Below are 18,644 nucleotides of genomic sequence, written 5' to 3'. Positions count from 1 at the left end.
ACATGCCAGTTGATGGAAGCAATTGTGGTACAGCTGGCTGAAAGGGTAGAAGAGTTCACATCTTTTCAGATGTGGATATTTTTGCTGCTTGAGGTATGGCGCTACTCTTTTATGGAATACCCTGGTTATTTCAGCCAGTAAGATTGGTAAACTTGTCTGATTCAACCATGTAATTAGTTCCTTTCGGTAAATGCTCAGGAAAGGGTGGTAGAAGTGTTGCTTATGTGACCTCATCGTGGTAGGAGATGGGGCCTTTGAATTCATGGGGGGACCCTTGGACCCTTAGTGCTCATTGCTACAGAGTGGCTGGTTTGAGATGCTCTCTGGATTGGTGATGTTTGAGGTCCTGTACACGGCCATCCTGTTGGCACTTCTGAGTATTTCCTGATGTGGTCTATAACTGATATAATTTGAGAACTGCTCTCTCTGTTTTATTAGGGTCCATAATTCTCTTAGCCTTACCTTGGCTTTGGTGGTGCTTCAGACTCCCTAAGACCTAGCTGAACCTGCCACCCAGTGTCTGGCATCATGTCTGCCTCCATGGCTTCTGCTGCAGTGTCACCTTGCTCCTTACCATGGTGGGTTCAGGACAGGCCTACCAGGATGCCTCATGGGAATCAAGAGTGGCTTAGGAAAGATAAGCTGTCCCTCCCTCTACCTACTTAAACTGTGATGCCAAGATTACTTTAATATGGTTACCCCAAAGTTTGTGCAGGGCAGGCTATAACAAGCTCCTTCCAGAGTTTGAAAGATAAAGTGGGACCAAAGTTCTGCTGCTCTTGATGTTCCCTGTGAATCATGGTAACAGAGATTCCTAATCTGGGTGAAGCCCAGAGAACTTTGGGCTTCTCACCTCTCTTTCCTACCTATCACACCCTTCTTTTTCCCATAGTCCTTTGGGGCCAGGAGGGGACAGTTTTCTTTCCTTTTTCCTGTCTGATCAGGCCTTCCTTGTCATAAAACTTTGTGATTTAATCCATCAGATCTAGATTGTTGCTAGAAAATAATGTTTTCTTTTTCTGTTACCTGGCTTTCACACTATTTCCAGAAAGTCAGCTTTGAAACTCAAAGATGATCAATGGCCTCTTTGTTCTACCTGCTCTCTCCTTCCCTGGTATAATAGGCCTCATGGTTCCATCATGGATATGGAAGGTTCAATATTGACAAAATATTATCCATGCTTACATTCTGAAAAGAAGTGGTTAAATTAATGGTATTTGTTATAATTAGTGGTACTTTAGTGTTGAGAAATAAAAAGCATAACCTTGCAAAAATATCTAATAAGGCACTCCTGCCCCCGCTTCTGTAATCTAATAAACCACTCCTGCCCCCCCTTCTGTAAATCAGCCCACAAAAGCATAGCCTTGCACCTGCATTCTGCTTCTGTAACCCCACTTGCAAAATTTCACCTAGCAGTGTATTAGCCAATGAGCAAAAGTCATGCTGATCCTACATGAAATCCTATATAAACCTATGAAAACTGAAAAACATGGCTTAGAATTTGGAGATTTACTCTCCTCTGGGCCCATGTGTAATAAATCTGTTCCCCCACCCACTTCTCTGAGTGCCATCTTGGGTTTCTTCTACGGTTCAGAACTCCTGGCTTTGCTGCAACATTAGAATTAAGGGTCTATGATAATATTGTGATGTTTTGAAGAAGGGAATTTGGGGCTTCAAAGGTCAAGTGGTGACCAATGAGAGTCAAGATTGCTTCTATGATACTTAATTTTTACATACAATCGAGGCAAAATGACTTTGTTGACTTAAAAGATAATTCTGACAAATGAAGTGGATACAACCTAATCAGTCTTAAACTGAATAAAATATAGCTGATGAGCTGTATTCAAACCACATTTGCATTGTTGTAAAGTTTTGACCATGGATCCCTATACAGCTATCCCTATTGTGATCTTCTGTGATCAGTGTTTACCTTTCTCATTCATACAGATGAACAGGTGATTATGCCTATTTATTTCCTAGATACCTGCAATAAAGTGGAGTTTTGCATTAGAATATTAGTAAATTTTCTGGCCTAGGGTAGATGGGAACATTTTCTTGCAACAGAAAATGGGAATGAAATACAGATAAAACTTTGTAGTTTGATAGGCAAGGCATAGTTTATTCTGGATTTTGGTTGATAGGGTTATAAATGTTTAATAAAGCTGGGACACAGAATTAGGGATCACAACCATATTTTACCATCAGTCACTGCTGGACTGGATGGACCAAGGATCATGTGAAACCGCCTAAGCTACTACATGTGAGGTCAACCATTTTTATTTTAGGGTGAGCCTTTGGCAGATTGAACTTTTTACTTTTTATTTTGTTTCCTTCAAGTGGTCAATGGGTATTAATGGAAAAGAGTTGTCCTTGTGCTTTTCCTTGCTCAGTACTTTGAGTCAATTCTCTACTACAAACTATTGGTTATTGATTTACTAGAATGATTACTGCTTGATTTAGGTATAAATAGCTTGCATATAATTCTCCCTTAATTTGCTTAATTCAATATCTCGATAGTACCCCTTCCTCCAATTTTGGAACCAATTGTTTGTGGGGATAGAGTGTGTATGTTTAACATTACTTTAAAAAATTTTAGCCGACATCTGAATTTGTCTCTGAATTGTTGCTCTGTATAAATTAGGCATTTTTTCTAAGTAATAGTCACATTTGAAATGGTAAAGGCCAAATATCTTAGCATTAATAGGTTAGTGGTTGAATTTTCTGAGAAATACTACTTCTAAGTGTTGGGGTACCTCAAAGTCCACGGATGCGATTTCTTCTCTACCTATATAAGTTGTCTTTTAGGAGATCTACTCATTTCATGGTTTCGAAAACCAAATACTGCTCCCAAATATGTTTGAAATTCTAGTGAGACCAACAAAACAATGGCTACAAATACAAAATGAAAATGTACTCTATAATGAACATATCTCCAGCTTTGACCTCTTGCTTCAACTCTAGAATTGGATATCACCCTCCAACTCAAACAACTCTAATAGGCAAATTTATCAAGTTCAACTCTTGATTCCCACCTCCCACTGCTCTCTCTTCACCCCCCACCCCCAGTTTCCCCAATTTCCTTATCAAAGTCAATATTACTCTGAGCTTATCCAGGAGTTCAGTCATCCTTGATCCCTCTATTTCTTTCATCAACACATCCTATCTTTCAGTAAACCCTGTTGACTCACTACAGAATAAAAGAGAATTCTTCCACTTCTAAACATCTCCACTATTGCTCCCTGGAAGAAGCCAGCGAGGTCTCCACATGGATCAGTCTCCTACTTGCTTTCCCTTCTTTTCCTCTCCTGAATCCCTTCCCACTCCCTGGTCTATTGTCAAAAAAGCAGCCAAAATGATCCTTTAAAATTTTAGGTTAGATTATGTTACTTTATTGTTCTGAACTGTTCAATACCTCCAAGCACAAGAATAGATTCAAGGAGTGTTTAAGAGCCTATATGATTTTGTCTCTGGATGCCAGCCTGACTTCATTCTACTGCTCTCCTTCACTCTGCCAAGAAATTGTGGAAACATATATACAACATAAACTTTCCCATTTCAACCATTCCCAGGTCTACCATTTCAGTGGGATTAATCATATTCACATTGCTGGTGCTACCCTCATCACCTTCCATTACCAGAACGTTACCATCAGCCCAAAGAGAAATCCTATATCCATTCTGCATTAACTCCCGATTCGCCTTCTTCCCCATCCTTGGTAATTTGTATTCCACTTTCTGACTCTGTGAGTTTACATATTCTACCTATTTTATATAAGTTAACTCACATATCTGTCCCTTTGTGTCTGACTTACTCTATTCAATAAGATGTCTTCAAGGTTCATCCATGGAAGAAACGAATATTTGACATCAGTCTCAGCATGTGATGTTTTCCTAATTGTGTTTAACTTCATATTTTTATCCAGGAGTGAATGTACTGCTTGGATAAGAGCACTTTAATCACATGTATTTATGTGTTTGCAATGTAAAGCTCTTTGTTATGCCACTTGTTGCTTTGTAGAGGGCTGTAGTTTATTGTCTTTCTATAGATCAAAGTAATAGCTCATGTTAGCAGTAGTTAATCTAACAAAAAAAAAACCCTAAATTATAAAGAAAAGATGATGGTTGTTTAAAATACTTTTTCTCTTTTCTTTTTGTAGTGAGGATAAAAAAGAAAATCAGTTAAAAAAATCATACCTGCTCTTTTTACTTACAGTTTGAAAATGAACTCTATCAGCTGCCTTTTTTCCCCTGCAAACAAACAAAACAAAACAAAACACCAAATATAAATAAATACTTGACTCTAGTTTGAATTGACAGGCCTCAAATAAACTATACAAATGGGGACTTCTTTATTTGGGATATATAAAAATGTGCTTTCTCATGATACTAGACATAGGAAGTGACAGAATACCTTGTATTATGGAATTTTTTTTGATGAAAACGACCATGTGCTATCACCACACTTAAGTTTGGTTTAGCTACCAGCTAGCTTTGTAACCTTACACAGATTGTTAAACTTTTCTGCCTCTTGGTTTTCTTATTTCTAAAATGTAGGAGTCCATTTTTTTCCATTAAGTCAACCCCTATTTATTTATTATTTCCAGTATGCCTGCCCTGGGTCGTCAGGATGCGTCAAGCATGGCCTTGCCCTTGTCGTGGTCAGGGTAAAGCTGGCGAGTTAGTGCTTGAACAGCTAACTTAACATCTCTAAGGAGCGCGGGAGAGCTAAGCACCCGGGGCTGTGAGGGGAGCGCGACCTTCCAGGGTCAGGTTTGTGAAGGTCTCCTCTTCTGGGCCTGCCGAGTAGTTTGTGGTCAAGCCCAGGAATGGAAGATGAGACAGAAAATCTAACCAGGAGTGAGATCACGATTTGCCTCATAAACCGTGCAGGGAGTTTGGCTTTTTATCTTGTGGGCAGCGGGGGCCCTTGAAGAGGTCTAAGGTGCAAGTGCGCCAGGTTTGCGTCTCAGAGAGGTGGTTCCGGGGGAACGTGGAGGCCGTGTGGAGGCCGGGAGATTTTCCAGGAGACTTCACCGAGCCTGCGGAGGACCGGAATGAGATTTGGCTCAGACAGGTGTCCCGTCCATGTGTCCGGGAGGACGGCTTGGCGGGCGTCTAGGCTGGGCCGTAACCCACTCGGCGGCCGTGAGGGGTGATGGCGGCGAGAGAGGGCAGGACGGAAACCACAGCTGTTCGAGAGGCAACAGAAAGGTCCAGGACAGGAGGCGGAGAAAAAGGGGTAGCTCAGGGGACCCCTGTGTTTCTTCCTCAGGTTAGCGGTGTCAGCCCCTCAGGTAGAAAATAAAGGATGAGGAGAGAAAGGTTGGCAGAAGAAAGCTTCTACTTCCGGCTTGCTGTATTTGAAGCCCTTCTCTTGCCTATTTAATGAAATATTAACTATTTCCTTGGCTCTTAAACTTCTCATATTTAAGATGCTGCCTGCTTCCTAGATGTATTTCTCACCCTTTTGTCTGTTTTTACTCTCCACTTTGCCAAACTCGACTCCCTGCTACTCTCAGAAAAAAATGTTTTCTCCCTCTGCCCGCTTTGTTCTTGATTCCCTCTTCTGACTCACCTGCCCTCCTTTCTTGGTAGGAAACTGGGTGTCCTTAAAGGATCTTCTTGGAAGCCCGACTTGATCCTTGTGAATGTATGCAGTTTCTTCTTTTTACTTATATATGTGTAAGGAGTTAGTCAGCCTTTTAAATGGCAGTCTAGTTGTCTGTTTCTCTTACCACCATGCTGGAGCTTACTCATCTTTATTTCCTAAATGCCTGGGGTATTGTTTTGAACATACTGCAGTATGTGCTCAATAAATGTTCATTGGCTTGACATGAACTAAAAGAATGTTGTAGATGGATTTGGGGGAATATTGAATGTTAATCTAGGGGTACGCATTTGCTGGGTTCCCAACTCTTCAATCTTCCCCAGCCCATTTCTTAACTCAGTAAGGGTTGTTTTAATAGGAAGTAAGGAAGGGTTGAAATGATTAATGACTTGAAGAAGGAATCCTCCCCAACCGAAAGATATCTTTTACTTTTTAAAAAATCATTAGTTTTACATATCTATAGACAATTTATTTTTCTCTCCCCATAAAATTGCTTTCAGAACCCTATAGAAGTTCTTAGCTAATTAACATGGGTTAAATACCATGTATTTTATTTCACACATTAAAATGAATTCAAGGAAGCAAACCAGCCCTAAAGGCTTCTGTGAGCTGTTGGAGGAAGGTTAAAAATTCAACTTGTTTTAGCTAATAAATAAGAAAAGAAGTAGCTTTTAAAATGGCCTTTTATATCTTAATGATAGTAGAATTTTTAAAAACTAGCATTAGATTGGGAAGGAGCATAGTTATAGAATACAAATGGATTACCCCGGGTTGCATCAGAGAAGACTTTCCATTAAGATAGCATCTGCAGTGCTAAAACAGTTATTGCAGTGATGTAACAAATGAAAGTAAATCACAATCTCCTGCCATATTCTGCAATGTTGCTCTTGTGAGCTGACATTGCTCTATATAACAATTGGTGGCTTGGCTCCCTGTGCACATTAATTTGATTTTCAATGTTTTTGGAGCACCTAGAGAAATACACTTTAAGTAATAAACTTTTGTGTGCTCTAAATTTAATACATTTGTCATGCACACTATTTAAATACCTCCAGTTTTACAGAATTTCAAACTCACAGAATTAATAAAGCAGGGATATTTTTTTCATTTTACTTGAAGCCTCAAATTTAGAACCATTCCAATGAGGAATTCATTCCTGTATCTGTGTTGAAGGTGTGTCTTTGTAGCCTCGTACTGATTTACTGATAAAGAAAAGCCTGTATATTGTATATATGAATTTTGGTGATCTAAGACTCTTCTGAAGCTGACATTATGTTGGGATTCACTTTACGGGAAGTTTTGGATCACAGAGTGGTTCAACAATGGCAGCGGAGGAATACTGATATGGGATGTTATTGACAGGATATATATGGTTGACAGGGAGTTATACAGGGCATATGCCCAGGGTATATGGTAATGTCTATATATACTCATAGTGGAAACAATTAAAAACAACAGCTGGGGGGGGTACTGGGCTCCTGGCCGGGGGGTCACTGTTGTGGGCCCTGGGAGAGCAGCGGCAATCCTCCAGGTGCAACGGCAAGAACCAGGAAGGAAGGAGGGCCCAACAGTGGGCTCTTGATACTAATGGCTACACTTTTGAGCCTATGCACCTGCAATAAGAACAAGGCCTAGAGTAGCATTGTGCCTGGGGGTTTCCTCCTGACAGCCTTCATGTTACTCAAATGTGGCCACTCTCACAGCCAAACTCAGCGTGTAGATGTGATGCATTCCCCCCAGCGTGGGACACGACACCCGGGGATGAGCCTCCCTGGCACCGAGGGATCACTACCACATACCAGCTGAAGAAGCAACTAGAAAATGACCTTGAATTAAAGATTCAATGCGGAACAGCAGAATATACCTATCTACATATAATAACATGACTTCGGGAAGCGGTTTGACCTAATGTAAGGGGGAAATGGAAAGGAGAAATGAGATTATAAGGCTGTGAGTCTCTAAAAAAGAGTCTGGAGGTTGTCAGAAGGAATACCCCTATGTACAACTGAACAGAGTCTAAGAGACAGATAAGGTAGATACAACCCCAGGTATTGGTTCTTTTGAGGGATAAAGAGACCCACGGGTTCTATGGTCATGGCAGAAGGGGTTCACTGCCATGACAGATGGCCCTTCTTTGGAGCTGGTGTTTCTGCGTGATGGAAATGGACTCAGAGGGGATCTCTTTTCACAAGACTTGCATGCTACTTTATTGGAATTGTAGTTGGTGCTGGGTTTAAGATATATGTAGGGGATTTGAATCTCTGGACTGATAATATGACACCCAGGCCCAGAGCCTCAACAGACTTCAGCTCCTACACTTTGACTTATTGGACTTACTCCACTCAGCTAACATGGAGTTGAAGAAGGTCAACCACCACAACATGGAGCCTAGAGTGTCTACAACTAGAAGCGGGAAGAGTGCATCCAGTACCCATGTGCAATCTAAGCCCTCACTTGACATAGGTGTGCAATGGACACAACCAATCCAATGTCCACAGAGAAAATGTGGAATGGGTGTGGGAACGGTAGCCATGGGGGCTGCTGGGTGTGGGGAACGGGAGGAAGAGATGAGATGTGGAGGCATTTTTGGGACGTGGAGTTGTCCTGGATAGTGCTTCACGGACAATTACGGGACACTGTAGATCCCCCCAGGGCCCACTGGATGGAACGTGAGAGAGTCTGGGCTATGATGTGGACCATTGACTATGGGGTGCAGTGATGCTCAGAGATGAACTTACCAGGTGCAATGGATGTATCACGATGATGGGAGAGAGTGTTGCTGTGGGGGGAGTGGGGGGCGGGGGCGGTGGGGTTGAATGGGACCTCATATATTTTTTTTAATGTAATTAAAAAAAAAATATTAAAAAAAAAAAAAAAAAAAGAAAAGCCTTGAGCAAAGCAAAGCTCTCTAGGAGCTACAGTCATGGAGTCGGAGATTTTCTGTGCGAGAGGGATGCCCAAGGTCTGAGAATGAGTTGTGCATCAGTGGCAAAAAGAAAAGTTAGTAACGTATGCACAAAACTCTGCTAGTCACCTTTGCTGAAAATTCTGATTATGGTTTTTGTGGATTTTTTTTCCCTTTTAGGAATATAACTAATTTTGCACTGAAAAAAGAAAATGAGGAAACAGGAATTATTTTTCAGAATAATTTGAAAGCTAGTTTTGCTGATTGAGGCTATTGCTTCAAGACTTGGGATACTTTTTCAAATGACATGCACTCCTCCCTTACCCTTTCCCTTGGTGAGAATCATCTGTTACAATGAGTCACTGTCATTGATGCTGGTAGGTTATACCCCTTAAATGAATTGGGGTGAATAAAAGGGTCCAGCTTTTTGTTCCCCATGGGATTGTCAAGCTGTATTTACTTTATGAAGTAAAATAAATCATTGAAAGAGTCACTTGACTTTAGTTTAATTGATATTAAATAATCATATTGGGGTATTTTAAAAGAAGATTGGTACAAACAACTTATAGAAGCGAGTAATTTGAGTAACTTGAGTTACTCAGTTGCATCTTTTTTTATGGAAGCACAATGTTCTTATACAGTGTTCTTTTCACATTTCTTCTGTAGCATTTATTATAAGGAACAAAGCATTTCTGGAATGCTCATTTTAATTTTAAAGCCCCGGCTATTCTATGGAAAACATTTGGTGCATGGAGGAGCTGCATAATAGAGGAGGAATGTGCAGTGGGAAGTGGCATGAATTGTGGCACTTAAAATACATTCCGAAGGAACATTTTAGACAATGATACTTTTTCTTCATCTTAAACAAAGGTTTTAAACTAGGTGCTGTAATCTATCTTAATCTGTACAAACATCTTTTAACACTGGATATATAAATTAGACTGACAATAGTGAGATAATGGAGTGTGTGAAAGCCCATGTAATAAATCAGGCGAATTATCATTCTTATATAATCCATGACAAAGGTACATGCCCCTATTCGGCGGTTTGTAAAGCATATAGTACTGTGCTTTGTCAACGACCTTCATCACATTATCAAGAACAAGATAAATTAAGCTCAGAGACAACAGTTTTGACAAGTAGTCCACAGCTAATTTTCTGTAATCATGTGCAGAATGGACTAGAAAATGGTAATGATAGGATTAAAGATTAGATATAGAATACATACTAATTTAGAAAAACTAAAAGTAAAAAATAAATTGGGGTATTAAAAAAATGGCAAATATCATAAAACTATGTTTTTGACATTTTGCCTTTCATCACTGTAATAGGTGTTGCCCTGTATGTACAGTGGCAAGGCAGTCTCTTTCATTCCTTCCTCCGTGTCTACATCCTTTTTTTTAATTTTTAATTTTTCTTCAAAGAAGTTTTAGATCACAGTAAAGTCACATACAATATAGGGGATTCCCATATATCCAACATCGAACCCTTTTCCCCCTTCCCCAGCAATGATCTTTTTACACGGGCATTTTTGGCACTTGGAATTGTCCTAAATGATATTGCAGGGACAGATGCTGGACATTATATATCCTGCCATAACCCACTGAATGGACTGGGGGAGAGTGTAAGCTACAATGTAAGCTATAATCCATGTGGTGTAGCAGTGCTCCAAAGTATATTCACCAAATGCAATGAATGTGCCACAATGATGAAAGGAGTTGTTGATGTGGGGGGTGGGAGGTGGGGTATATGGGAACCCCATATATTTTAATGTAATATTTTTTGTGACCTATGTATCTTAAAAAAAAAAGACAATAAAAAATATACTAGGGAAACAGATGTGGCTCAATCAACTGGGCTCCCATCTACCATATAGGAGGTCCAGGGTTTGATGCCCAGGGCCTCCTGGTGACGGCAAGCTGGTCTACGTGGTGAGCTGGCCCATGTGGTGTGCCCGCCCATGCTGGAATGCCACCCTACGCAGGAGTGCCCCACTGCGTGGGAGAGCTTCCCGGTACAGGAAAGACACCCCATGCAGGAGTGCCGGCTGACGTGGAGAGCTGGTGCAGCAAGATGACACAACAAGAGACACAGAGGAGAGAAAATAAGCAGATGTAGCAGAACAGGGAGTTGAGGTAGCACAAGAGAGTAATTGCCTGTCTCCCATTCCAGAAGGTCCCAGTATCTGTTCTCGGAGCCATCTAATGAGAATACAAGCAGACACAGAAAAACACACAGTGAATGGAAACAGAGAGCAGACTATGGGTGTGGTGGGGGTGGGGGGGAGAGAAATAAAATAAATCTTAAAAAAAAAGAAAAAAAATGAACTAGAAAATAAACATTAAATATGAACCAATATTTGGGTCATTATTTATTTTACAAAACTGTTGGTAATATTTAACAACAGTCTGATGGAATAATATGATTGTACTCATTTTCCAGGAGAGGAAACAAAGGCTTGCCACAGGGCACTCCATTCTGGGTCATGTATATGGTAATAAAGCAAATTAGAATAAGACAATTCTATATAAAACTATATAAAATAAAAAAATAAAACAATTAGAATAAAACAGTTGTTTATTGGACAAGGTGGGGAGGAAAGAAGGGCAAACAAAAATTATTTTCAGGGAGGGGGTATACCTCAGTGGTTGAGCACCTGCTTCCCACATATGAGGTCCCAGGTTCAATCCCCAGAACCTCCCTCCTAAAAAAAATTTTTATTTTCATCTACGTATTTGCCCTCATGGCTTATAAATTCTTTTGAGTCCCAATCTAAAATCTGGATCCATATGTCCAAATAAACAAATATTTAATGCTTTGTAAACAAAGAAACTAAATCTCTAGGGCTTCATAGCAGGAAATGTTATATATAATCTGTTGTCAAAGATGTGGGGCATGCTTGTCATAGGTGCTAGCTTTCATGACATGTAGGAGACTAGCTTTCAACAGGAATTTCAGGTCTTCTATTTTTGATAATGTGTAATGGTGTCTTTTTTTGCCCCTCCTGTAAGTTAGACTTTTAGGCTTTACATATGAAAATGTTATCCAAAATTTGTTATTGGAGTTTAAGTTTTAATTAAGAAAATTAATTCAGTGTGAGGTTATTGTTTCTAAATATAGATGCTTAATTTTCATCTACAAGTGGTATTCTCATGAATTTGTTCTCATTTTAAACAAAATTTCAAAAGTTGTCTTTATTAACATAACCAGATAATTCAAAATACAGAGATTAAAAAGTTCCTTTCTTCAGCTTCCCCACTCATCAATCCATTCATACATTAAATATTTATTGAACAACTACTTCATGCATTGTTCATGGTGCTGGAGAGCAAAACACATTTTGCGTTTTCACAGTGCTTACATTTTACTACTGAAAGCATACAGTAAACATGTAAACAAAAACCAAAACTATGTCAAGCTCTGTAAATGTTTTGAGGAAAAACACTTCCAGACTGGGAGAGAGTTAGGATGAAGGTGGTCAAGGAGGGCCTCTTCTATAGGGGATTTTGCTGGCTATGAAGTGATACAAACTTTATTTTATAATTTTCTGATAATTTTCCACTTATTTCTGATCATTAAGGTTCTGTATTTTTTTTTTTTCTTCTATGTGGAGTTTCTGTAATTAAAACAACACAGAGACACCTGGACACACACACAGAGTCTTCTAAACTTTTCAGTACTAAAACATGACAAGATTCAGCCTCTGTGGTCTTCTTTCCTGCTGGTCTTTAGTTGGAAACTCACTGGTTGCTGATGATGCTCTTGCTGCCTTGACTTGACTTTTGGGGATGTATCAACAGTACTGGGAATGAGTCATGTTACTATGAAATGCTTCCTTTTTTCTGCTTTATGACAACTCAGGAGTATGTTCTCAAAACTTTCTAATGAGTGACTTGTATTTTTCCAATTTTAGGTTACCACACTTGTAAATTGTCCTCAGAATCCATCTAACAGGAAAAAAGGACGCTCAAAAAGAGCCAGAGTCCTTCTAGCTTCTGTGGAGGAAGCAACATGGAATTTATTAGACAAGGGAGAAAAGATCGCCCAGGAAGCTACGGTTTTAAAGGAAGAGCTTACTGCAGCACTTGGGGAAGTTCGCAAAGAAAGTGAGTACTCCAGGCCTGGTCAGGAGCAGATTGCATATCCTTAGGGTATTAGTTACCAAGTTAGATTTCTGTGTGTTTTGTCTTGGCTTGCATTTATTAGTTTTACATGGAGCTCTAAGGAGCTCATGGTGGGAGGCAGAGTGGCTCATTAGACAGCTCCAGTGCTCAGAGACTCACTTCTGGTTCTTCCTCTTAGTTGTTCAATCCCTCCAGGCAGCTTCTTACTCTTATAAGGCCATAGCTTATCTGTAATAAGTAGCCTTTTTAGATCAGAAATTTAGAGAAATGGCTAATGAAGTGTAAGATAAATTTGACTCTACATACATAAATCATAAAGTTCTTTGTAGACAGTTGGAGACAAAAATTTCAGATCTGACTACTTCAGAAATACATTCTTTATATTTTGATTTTCTGGAGGTTCGGATGATGTCCTGAACTTTTCTTTTAATGCTTTGCCTGAACTATGCATAGCTTGTGTTGTTGCTTTGCAGACATTACATAATAAAAGTGTGTATTTCACCTTTTCATGTCTTTATGAATGATAATATAATAATTTTTAAATGACTATAAATTTCATCTGCAGCCTGCTTTTTAAAAAAAACTGTCCACTGATCTTTGGTCAATGGAATGATTTTTCATACATCAACAAAGGATCCATTTTAAGAGGAAAAGGAAACGAATTTTTCCTTTCGGTTTTGTAAAGAGATATAGGATATCCAAATATTTCTCTGCATCCTTATCACAACTTTAAACTTTAAGAAAACCAGGAAATCTTTGCTATATAAATAATTAAAGCGAATATACTGGCCATAAACTTTAGGCCAAATGTATGATACAGGGAGTTATTTTTATGTACTATATAAGCAACTTATATTTTATAGGTATTCCTAGACAATATATAGAAAATATAATACCTGAGACAAGTTGAAATGAATTGAATTCCCCATCATCAGACTTAATTTTACCCGTGTTTTTTCTTATTTCCTCTGCCCTGGTATCATTATCCATTTAGTCACCAAGTCAGTTTAGTGCAGGTTTAGATTCTTCTGTCTTATTCCACTCTTCCATTCAATTAGTTCCCAATTCTAGCAAATTCTGTCTGCTTGAGTTTTTCAGAGCTGTCCCTTCTTTTCCAGTCCTAATGTTCCCTACTGAGTTCAATATTAGTGCATTAGTCTTGCCCTATATCAAAGCCAACTAGATCTTTAAAAAAATGAAAATATGATACTTTTATTTCCTTGCTTAAAATCTTATTTTTGAACTGCTGGGGAATTAGGACACTAACTTCTGGATAAAGTCCAAACTTTTAAACCTCACCCAAGGCATTTTATGAGTTGACTTTGGCCATTCTCTCTTATTTCATCTCCTGACACTGCTTCCTTCTCAGACGTTCCTCCAACCATGAGGAACTTGCAGTATCTTGTATGGGCCATGTTGCGTTATGCTCCTGTGCATTAGCTCCTGTGCCTCTGTTACTAGTCTTTCCCTTCCTATGTTTTACTTTTTCATTCAGCCAGTTTTCACTTATGCAGCAAAGCTCAGCTCAACTCAAGTAATCTTTTCCAGGGTTTCCTAACTCCTAGATGTTGGTTTAGATACATCTCTTCGTGTTCTTACTGACCCTCTGCAGGATTCTTTCATAAGATTGGTTACCCCATACAGCAAACATGCGTTTACTTGTTTAGTAAATCTGGACTCGTAATTCCTTGAGGGTGGGAGGTAACAGGTTTTATTTGATTAACAGTGCCTGATGCATAATAAACACCTCATTAAGTGTTTGTTAAAAAGTTGAAGTAAAGTTTTTCACTTTATATCAGGGGCCTTAACCTCATGGGAGTCTGTGGAAGATTTCAGGGGGTCTGTGAGCTTGAATTGAATGAAAAAAAAACACATTATTCTTGTGGGGACATGTTGGTGTGGGTATGAACTTAGTAATAATAGTTAGGGATCCATAGTTTTCACCTGACTGGCAACAAAAAAGGTTAAGAACCCCTGCTTTAATTTATAAAATTTTTATAATGGTTTTATCTTTGCTTTAATGATTAATGATGTCATAATTTTGGTTTCTATGCTCAGTCTTTGGTAAAAAATATGAGCCTTTTTCTGATATTGTTTATCTCAGAAAATGTGACCTATATGACAGTATAGTTTCCATAAATAGCTTGGTTTATGTAAGCAGTTGGTCATTCTTTAATGGGAACAATAATTATCATGGGATTGTATATGCTTTTTTTTTTTTAAAGTAAGTCAACCATCTCAGCCTAAAAACAGTAAGTTATTTTAAAGGGAAGTTCTTGAAGAGAAGTCTGTTTGGATTCTAGGATTATGTAGTAGATCTTTCACTGTCTTCTGTTATAATGTGTGAAACACATATACATGGCATATGCTTTATCCAAAACAAATGCATTTGGTTAAAGATCACCAACTGCTTTACACTCTAATTCTTTTGGACAAACTTCCAAATTGAACTATTGTCACTTGAGTGTGGGAGGAAAGCAGTGAAAAGACACATGGTTCTGGAATTTGGGGAATGGCCAAAGTTTATCCTATGGATAGCAGAGCTAGTGACAGTGAAACCAATGTTCCCAAAAAGTTGGAAGGAATTTTTTAGCTCAGGGGTGGGGTTGAAGTGTCAGGAGAATGGATTCAGATCCAAGCTACTCCTCTGTGTGATATTGGAAATATATTTTAAATCGTTTCCAGCTTTAGTTCTTTTATCTTTTTTTAAAAAGGGTTTGTTACAGTGGCATAATGTGAAGGACTAATGAAAAGCAACTAGTAACTTCGAAGTACTTTTGAAAGTGTAAAAATATTGGGAGTACAGGATATTTTGATTTATATATCTACTGATGTATTTTCAAGAACAATTTTGGGACTAATTTAGAAAACTTCTTCTTTTAATACAAATATAGTCTGATTTATTTAGCCTTGCAGTAGGATTCTGTTTATTTTTATATTGGCTTTATTTATAGGCTTGCAGTAATAAATTAATGTGGACATTTTGGTTACCTACAAAACTTGCTTATGGAAGATGGCATGGATAGTGTAAGGGGTGGATGGTGAAGGGAAGGATATGTTGATAAATTGTAGAGATCCAGCAAAGAATGATCTGTAGTGTAAGTGATTACTTATGGTCACTCATGATGTTATAACTTACTCCTATATTGACCTGTATGCCATAGAAGAGTATTACATCTGGCATTTTATTTTAACAGTTTTAGAATATTCACATAATTATCTCGGAATTAGCCAAGAATTGCTTATAATATTTGGATTACATGTTTTGCCTATATATACTACCTTTAGATTACCTCTCCTCCCCTACAATCTATAGAAATTGCTTATAAGTCACATAATTGATATTTAATGCTTTCATTGGTTTATTGAAGACTAACATATATACAGAAAAGGAAGATTAAGGAGTAGCTCTTGAGTCTGTCAATGCTCTTCTAAATATAGCTTTCTTTCCCAAATATGGGGCTCTGATATTTTATACTATACTATCTAGTCTGCTTATGCAAGCCCAAACTGGATATTTGTAACGCTTAGGCCTCTAGCAACTGACTACTTGCCTCACTTCGCATGGCTCCTGAGTATTTCTAGCAGAGTAGGTGAGGTGGCTAGAAGCTAGTGGAATGTCTCCCTTGTGGGTGAGAAATAAACCTTTGTGTTAAAAATTGTACATCTTCCTCATGTGCATAAAACATGCATTCTAGGTATCAGTACATAAAGTTTGTCTATCCCTCTTTCTACATTTCCATAGTTATTCATCTCTGGGTTTAATTGACCTCCTTTTACCACCAGAAATTAGGAAGCAAGACTTTGTATCATCCATATTAGAGAAAACAATTCTAGAAATGATTATTCCTGGAAAATGGTATCCTGGAAATGTAATTATTCTTCTTATCAGAATACTTGGGTACTTACTTAAACACAAATCCCATTATAGAATTTCCAGTATTGAACATTTAAATGGTGTCTCTTGTCTCCCTGATTATTCAATGCAATTTTTTTTGTTGTTACAAGGAATTGAATTATGTTGTAGTGAAATAGCGATTTCCTTGTGTCTATTTTTGGTCACCTCTGCTAACCAAGTTTATCTTTTGAAACTCAACTGTATTTAGTATTTATTTATAAAAGAAAGTATCATTTAATTTTAGTTAACTGGCCCAAAGTAAAAGGTTAGCTCCATCCACTTTGCTCAACATCATTGCAGTAAGGACTTAGATAAAATGTTTGGTACTAAAAACCAGTTACTCACAGTCTATATATGTGTTCAAAGGCAACAGCTGCTGTCCACACTCAGATATTCTCAGATAAGTATTGAGTCACAAATACAATAGTCTTTTTCAGCCATATAGAGTATGCTTTAGGAGATGCATTTCATTCTTTATTTGAAAGGCAATGATGAAATCTTGTTCTAACACATTTTAAAATGCATGTATGGTGTCTTGTAGTTGGTAGAATGTTTTGGGAAACACTTGCATTGAACACGGATGTACTAATAAGTTATATTGCTTATAAATTACTAATTGCTGGAAAACACTCAGCATCCTTTAGTGTTCACTTGAAAAACCTGCAGCAAGCTTTAAGCATAGCAAAGTCTTCATTGTCGCCCATCTTGAGGTGTGGTGTGGGCTACTGTGAAGTATACTTGTGTTTATGGAGCCATCACAACTCCAGTCACTTGATATGTTGGACTTATGAAATAGAGACAATCGATTTTGTGAAATAACAGCAATATTAATTTTGAAAGTAATAGAAATTCTATAAGCCATGTAAGATTTACTTTGATTCACTATAATTAAATTATTTATATATAAATTATGATTTACTATAATTCACACAGGAGCAAGGATTTAATGTATGTTAACAGGTTGATTTGTAAGTGATGAGTTCTGGAAACTCAAATATGGCAAAATCTCAGCTGGGGAAGACTCTGAAATCAGCTTTTAGTCGGGGCTTTGCTTTCTGCCACGGCCAGAGAGATAACACCACTCTGTCAACCATTCCATAAATGTGTGCAAAGGCAAAAGAGTTAGGTGTAATGCTGACAAGTGAACTACAGTTTTTGCTCACAGAAGATTGGTCTGAATATTATTATTTTGTTGTACAATCTGGCATTAGTGTTTTGGACCAATGTGATTACCATGAAGTCATTAGGAGTTGGTGTACAGACAGTGAGGAGATTGGGACAGAGTTAATTCATTGGCATTCAAGGAAAGGGAAAAAGCCCAGCAAAATAATAATTATCAGAGTCAGAGTTAAATTCCTGTTTCTTTCCCTAGCTTGTAAGTGTGCACTCTTGAGGATAAAAAAGAAAGCAAGTGTAAGCCTTATCTTGAGAAAGTCTGCAGATAAGGGTTGGGGAACATAAAAGAAACAATAGTCCATAGTTTATGACTTTGCTTTTTACCCCCTTGAGATCAGAAAATGAGACAGAGAAGATACATCCTCCTTATCTACATAAAGTGATAGGATTGGATAGATATTCCCTAGAATATCTCAAAACTCTCAAAAAACCATTTGTTAAAAACTTAAAAGAAAAAGAAAATGTTGATATGTTAAATGAAGAGTGAATACTAGATTATGGATGAAAGAAAATCAACTATTAGATAAGCAATTCTAATGTCAGGTCAATTAACAATTTTAGGATTACAATTATTTATGAGAACAATTCTAGGAGATGAACAGGTTCAACGTGTTACAGTATCTTTTAAATATAAAAGTGCTAAGAGACTTGTAGCAGTTTGATATTATTAATTCCAAAAAGAAATATTGGATTATGTTTGTAAAGTGATCTTTTCCCCTGGGCATATTAGATTACAGTGGATTCATAGGATTACTTAATTAAGTAATTAGGTAAACCTCTTGTACCAGTAGGGCGTTGAGCCCCCACCCTTGGTGGGTGGGAACTCACAGATAAAAGACATGGCGAAGAATAGAGTTGGGGATTTTTGATATTGGAGTTTTGATGTTGGAGTTTGATGCTGAAACCTTAAGCTGGGGCCCTAGGAAGTAAGCTC

The 18,644-nt window shown here is 38.1% G+C and overlaps 1 protein-coding gene across 4 annotated transcripts in view; it reads left to right on the top strand.

The window, feature by feature from the left end:
* CTNNA3 (catenin alpha 3) overlaps positions 1 to 18,644 on the top strand; it is a 1,802,485-nt gene that overhangs the window by 66,854 nt on the left and 1,716,987 nt on the right. For 3 of the 4 annotated variants that reach the window (XM_012529825.3, XM_058298912.2, XM_058298913.2), the window contains one exon: positions 12,426 to 12,618. The exons of the other annotated variant lie outside the window; for it this stretch is intronic. In XM_012529825.3, the coding sequence (XP_012385279.2) occupies positions 12,426 to 12,618 (193 nt within the window). The remainder of the gene's footprint in view (positions 1 to 12,425; positions 12,619 to 18,644) is intronic. 4 annotated transcript variants of the gene reach the window in all.

This window comes from Dasypus novemcinctus, chromosome 6 (assembly GCF_030445035.2).
Source record: "Dasypus novemcinctus isolate mDasNov1 chromosome 6, mDasNov1.1.hap2, whole genome shotgun sequence".
Classification (NCBI taxonomy): domain Eukaryota; kingdom Metazoa; phylum Chordata; class Mammalia; order Cingulata; family Dasypodidae; genus Dasypus; species Dasypus novemcinctus.
Note: the sequence above shows the minus strand (reverse complement) of the source record. Positions and strands in the feature narration are given on the sequence as shown.